This window comes from Otolemur garnettii, unplaced genomic scaffold, assembly GCF_000181295.1.
Source record: "Otolemur garnettii isolate 467f Iridium unplaced genomic scaffold, OtoGar3 scaffold00022, whole genome shotgun sequence".
Taxonomy (NCBI): domain Eukaryota; kingdom Metazoa; phylum Chordata; class Mammalia; order Primates; family Galagidae; genus Otolemur; species Otolemur garnettii.
In genome coordinates, this window is record NW_003852417.1 from 7,433,397 (window position 1) to 7,440,122 (window position 6,726).

Below are 6,726 nucleotides of genomic sequence, written 5' to 3' on the forward strand. Positions count from 1 at the left end.
AGAGAAATGCAAATCAAAACCACTTTGAGATATCATCTAACCCCAGTAAGATTAGCCCACATCACAAAATCCCAAAACCAGAGATGTTGGCGTGGATGTGGAGAAAAGGGAACATGTCTACACTGCTGGTGGGAATGAAAACTAATACGGTCCTTTTGGAAAGATGTTTGGAGATCACTTAGGGATCTATAAAAATAGATCTGCCATTCGATCCTTCAATTCCTTTACTAGGTATACACCCAGAAGACCAAAAATCACTTTATAACAAAGATATTTGCACCAAAATGTTTAGTGCAGCCCAATTCATAATGGCCAACTCATGGAACAAATAACAAAGATATTTGCACCAAAATGTTTAGTGCAGCCCAATCCATAATGGCCAACTCATGGAAGAAGCCCAAGTGCCCATCGATCCATGAATGGATCAATAAATTGTGGTATATGTCCACCATGGAATATTATGCAGCCCTAAAAAGATGGGGGCTTTTTAGATGGATTCTTTACCTCTTTTATGTTTACATGGATGGAGCTAGAACATATGCTTAGCGAAGTATCTCAAGAATGGAAGAAAAAGTATCCAATGTACTCAGCCCTACTATGAAACCAATTTATAAACACCCACACTTCCATGCTTTTTGCAGCCCAATCCATAATTTCTAAGTCATGGAAGAAGCCCAAGTGCCCACTGACCCATGAGTGGATCAATAAATTGTGGTATATGTACACCATGGAATATTATTCAGCCTAAAGAAAGATGGGGACTTTACCTCCTTCATGTTTACATGGATGGAGCTGGAACATGTTCTTCTTAACAAAGTACCTCAAGAATGGAAGAAAAAGCATCCAATGTACTCAGCTCTACTATGAAACCAATTTAAAAGCTATACCCCAACTATGCCCCAAGAAGAAGGGGGAAGAGGAGAGGGAGAGGAAGGGAGGATGGGTAGAGGGAGGGCAATTAGTGGGATCACACGAATGGTGCGTTCTACAAGCGTACATGTTAAATGTACTAAGAGTAGAATATAAATGTGTGAACATAATAACTAAGAAAATGTGGTGAAAGCTATATTAACCAATTTGATGAAAATATTTCAAATAGTATATAAAACCAGCACACTGTACCCCATGATTGCATTAATGTACACAGCTATGATTTAATTAAAAAAAGAAGAAGAAGAAGAAGAAGAAGGTAGAAAGTGGTATGCCTGCATAGAGCACTCACTATAAATGGAGCTTACAGAAACCTGGTCTTGAGTGATGAGCGAATGGGAAGCCCTAAGACATTACTATACACTACTGTAGACTTGATAAACCAGGAACACTCAAACTATGCTAATTTTACAATACTATTAAAATAATAAATTTATCAAAAACATTTTTCTTTCTTCAATACTAAATTACCCTTATCTTACTGTAACTTTTTTACTTCATACATTTTTAATTTTTTTAACTTTTTAACACTTGTAATATACTTGGCTTAAAACAAACACACTGTATAGCTGTACAGAAATTTCTTTCTTTATAACCTTCCTTTGTAAGATTTTTTTCTACTTTAAAAAAAAATTTTTACCTTTTTTTTTTTAAAGATGGAGTCTTACTCTATTGCTCAAGCTCAGTGCAGCCTCAAATTCATAAACTCAAGCAATCCTCTCAGCCTCTCAGCCTCAACCTCTTAAATGTATGGGACATAGGTAGGAGACACTACACTCTGTTCATTTTCTTTTCTTTTTTTTTTTTTTTTTTTTTTGAGACATAGTCTTACTCTGTCAACCTGAGTAGAGTGCCATGGCATCATAGCTCATAACCAAACTCAAATTCCTGGGTTCAAGCAATCCTCTTGCCTCAGCCTCCTGTAGCTGGAACTATAGGCTCCTACCCCAATGCCTGGCTGGTTTTTCTATTTTTAGTACAGATGGGGTCTCACTCTTGCTTAGGCTGGTCTCCAACTCCTGAGCTCATGCGAGACCCACCCACCCTGGACTCCCAGAGTGCTAAGATTACTAGAATAAGCCACTGCACCCAGCCTAAACTTTCTTACTAAAAACTAAGTCAAATACACATTAACCTAGGCCTACACAGGGTGAGAATAATAAATATCCCTGCTTTCTACCTCCACCTGTCTTCCCGCTGGAAGGTCTTCAGGGGCAATAACATGCATGGAGTTGTCATCCCTGTGGCATTAATACCTTCTTTGGGAAGACTTCCTGAAGGACTTGCCTGAGCTTGTTTTACAGTTAATTTTTTTTTAATAAGTAGAAAGAACAGACTCTAAAATAACAGTAAAAAGTATAGCACACATAGCCCTCTGTATCCACTGGTTCCACATCCTCAGATTCAAACAAGAGTAGGTCAAAAATCCATTATTCAGGGAATACAGAACCCACAGATATAGAGGGCTAACTTCTCATATCAGCAATTTCCATGGGGAAAGAAATTGAAGAAACAGAAAAATTAGATTATTTGATTTTCCCCAAGATAGGAGTATGATTTGATACCCTCATGCAGGCCAAGACTCTTATGAAAGCCACACAGAGAAGGCAAATGCAACCACCTCCCACAGAGGCAGTTCCAAAGTGTTTCATTTATATTTGGGACTAAACTGTACAACGTCCTTGCCATGCATCCATGCTTCTCCTACTACGTAAGAAAACAGTAAAACAACGGTACTTGAAACCCAGGGTCAAGGAGGCTTGTTTTTCTTCAAGCATCAATACTCTCAGATTTGGAGAGGAATTTTTTATTACTATTTTAAAATAAACTAAGAAAGGATATATTATGAACAAGGATACAATATCCACGAGATTTTTAAAGATAAAATAAGAAATTCTAAGATTATAATGTTTCCAGAAGAATTTTTTAAACTATATTTCCAGAACCCAGAAGGACTAGGTACATTCTCTATAATTTTCTTTTTTTTATTGTTGCTGTTCATTGAAGGTACAAAGAATTAGGTTACACTGTTTGCATTTGTTAGGTAAAGTTCCTCTTATAGTTGTGTCCCATCCCCAAGAGATGTGCCATACACGATAACACCCCGTCACCCTCCTCCTCCCCTCCTTAAACATATAGCATCACAGAAAAATACACAAATCTTCAGCAAACAACTCTATAAATTCTTACTAAAGAATACACCCACAGAGTGTTTAAATATGGACACACAGATGAAAATCTAGAATATACAAAGTTCATTTAATTTTTTTAATTTGTTTGTTTTTTAAGTTTCCACATACAGCACAGAGGTTTATTCAACTTTGATCTTCAAGGCACTCCAGTGAAAATACTGGTGAAGCACAACGTCAGTCAGTTTGCCTTACCTGTTCTCGTCCCTGGCGACTGTAAAACTTGACACTTAACATCCTTAATAACCCCAGTGTCTTTGGTACCTACAAAATAAATGCACATCATATGAAGAAAGATGGGATGAAAGTCCTTTTATCATGAAATAAAAACTACAGCAAATACAGGATTTTTTTAAATAATTAACAAAATCAACAACAAATGTCAAGGATCTTAGCAAAATGCTGTTTTTGTTTAAAAAAAATCTAGCAAGAAGTAAAATCTTACAATATATATTCAGAATCGAATTTTTTAAATATATAAATAACAAATCTAGTACAATTTATGCAAATTAGAATCTACTACAAACTCTTCTCAGATGAGGCTGCCTCAAGTTATCATTTTGTCCTACCATCAACATAGACAAGGCCAACACTGCCAATGAAAACTGTATCCATTAAGAATTGATCTAATAATTGAAAAGCTTCATAAAAAAATTCATTGTGAAATAATTTGATGTAACACAAGATCAGTTTTGTCCTTAGACTTAAGAAATATATTTAGAAAAAAAATATATATACGTAGAAAAGGAGAGGTGATTGCATTAAAAATGGAAACTAAAGAGCATTACTGAGGATGTAGACAATTTAGAACTTTCATACATTGTAGGTGGGAACATAAAATGGTACAGCTACTATGGAAAAAGTCTGGAAGTTCCTCAAAAAGTTAAACATAAAGTTATCACAAGATCCAGTAATTCTATCCTAGGTTTATACACAAAAGAGTTGAAAATAGGTATTCTAACAAATATTTATACATGAAAATTCATAGCAACCCTATTCACAATAGCCAAAAAGCAGAAATAACTCAAACGTCCATTAACTAAAAAATGAATGAACAATATGTAGCATATCTGAGTGATCAAATATTATTCAAGCATAAAAAGGAATGAAGTAGCATATATGGCACAATATGGTTGAACCTAAAATTATTACGGTAAGTGAAAGAAGCCAGATTCAAAAGTCCACACATTATAGTATTCCATTTATATGAAACATTCAGAATGGGTACATTCATACAAACAGCAAGCAGAGGAGTGGATGCCAGGATTTCAGGGGAGGTAATGAATAGACAGTGGCTGCTTACTGGCTCCCTTTGGACTGATAAAAATGTCTTGAACCAGTCTCAGAACACAGAGAATATACTAAATGCCACTGGATTGTACACTTTAAAATAGGTTATGGCTAATTTTATGTTTATGAATTTCACCTCAATTTAAAAAAAAAAAAAGGAGGGTACTGTTGTGTTAAGGTTAAAAATTTTGCTATCAAAACTTCTAAGTAGCTTAAGACATTTGGGATGGCCTAGCTATACATCTCCCAATAGCTCCTCTAAAAACAGTAAAAAACAAGATGGGGAAAATAAACCTGTATGAAAACCATGCTCTCAGCTTAACTTGAAGATGGAGGATAACCTAAACTTCAAAATATCTGTAAGGAAAAGGAAAGAAATCACTAACGCTGAGGACTGCCAACCTGAGGCCTCACTGGCCCCCACTGTAGTCCACCATAAGGCTTGGTGGTAAGTTAGCAAAAGCAGATCAAAAAAATTCTACAGGGCCCAAGGAGGTCAGAGGTAATTAGCAAAGAAGTCTAGGGTCCATCCAAAAGCAGTGCCAAGCTAAAGTCCAAGATGAGTCTGAGAATAGCAGATAAGCAGACAGACAGATCAGACACGGACCGCAGGGCTCAGGCATAAGCACACAGGTGTGATTTGGAGAGGCACTATCCAAACATATGTGGATAGCTTCTGAGGGTATCCTGGGGAAAAGGAAGAAGCACCTCTGCCAACTGAGTTGTGAAGGAAAAAAAGTTACGGGGGGAATTAAGTGTGCTGCAAGAGTAAAAAAGGCAGAACGTCAGAGCACTCACATCTCCTCCGCCCACAAAAACCAAAGCAAAATACCTACTAGAGAATCTGAACGTTGCTATCCTGAAAAAAAGAGGGCTCCATTAAGTTACAGATCTCTTAAAGCATTTCACTACCATAAAAACAAACAAGAAAATATTCACAAATACTTTACATAAAATCAGAAAACAACAATATCAACAAAAGGAAATCATCCCCACCCCCACAAAAAAAAAAAAAAAAAGCTTAAAGCAAAAGAAACTTTAACACTCCAAGCAGAATTAAGTATGTTCAAACAAGCATTCAAGAATATGGAAAACTTAAATAAAAACCCTCAGTGAGAAATTAATAACTAAGAATAGAATTGAACAAGAAAAATTTAAAAATAGCTAATAAAAGGTTTAATAAATTCAGGAAAGAAATATAAGAAAAAACAAAATTCATCTTTAAAATGAAGAATAATTTTAAAAAGCTCTCAAATGTAAATTTTGCAAGAGGCTTTAAACACAAGAAAAGAAGAGAAAAATGAAAAATAGAGGAAAGGTAAAAAGGAAATGAGAAAAAGAAAGAGATAAACAAAGTCAAAAAAAAAAATACTGGAAGAAGACAGTAAAAAGTAACAATATATGAATTATCAGAGTTCCTGAAGAAAAAAAACAAAACCAAAGCACAGAACTAATGTTTAAAATTATAATCCAAAAAAATTCCTGCAATAGAGAAAGATCTTAATCTATAAATTAAGAGTCAACTCATTTCTGCAAAAATTAACCCAGAATGATCAACTTCAACATCCTAGGAAAGGTATTAGATTTCAAAGATAAAGTAAACCTCAAAACTTCTAAGAAAAATAAACAAATGACAGGCAAAGAATAATTTATCAGAATTTTTAAATCCCACATAGATAGCAAAACAACAGAGTAGCATTTTTTAAAAGTTTAATGCGGAAAAAAAGGTGAACCAAGGTTTTTATATGCAGACAAGTTTTCTTTTAGATAACAAGGCCTCAGAAAAACAATTTTGAACATAGGAAAATTTAATGAACTCATCATCTATGAGCCCCTGTCAAAATATCTACTAGAGAAAGAAAAAAATCTACTAGAGAGTAGCTTCATCCAACCATGGTAACAACTGGGAAAACATCAATGAAAAATCCAAAGTAGCAATTTAAAATATACACATGGACATCTAAGACTAAAGAAAGGCAAATCTGAGGGTAGAAACTAAGGTGCAAACATGCGTATGGCAAAACAGAAGTAATACAACTAAAAATGGGAGGAGAAAGGAGGAGGAAAGAGGAAAACAGAGTAAGCTGTCTGGTTTTGTCTGAACAACTAGAAGGAACTAAAGCATACCAATAAAACTGATAACCTGGAAAAATAAAGAAGACATTGATAACATCAATAAGAATAATTTCAGTGGAATTAGAGAGGTAAATTCTCATTCAAGTGAATTGAAGAAAGACTAGAAAGAGGAATAAAAAACACATATAGGCAACCCTTAAACATTTTAAAGAATGGGAAAGAAATGGAGTGGCAGCTAAAC

At 34.9% G+C, this 6,726-nt stretch overlaps 1 protein-coding gene across 1 annotated transcript in view; it reads right to left on the minus strand.

The window, feature by feature from the left end:
• The window catches only part of NBAS (neuroblastoma amplified sequence), a 367,205-nt gene that overhangs the window by 297,223 nt on the left and 63,256 nt on the right, over positions 1 to 6,726 (minus strand). Inside the window, 1 exon segment of the mRNA XM_023511811.1 lies at positions 3,315 to 3,383. Coding sequence (XP_023367579.1) covers positions 3,315 to 3,383 — 69 coding nt within the window.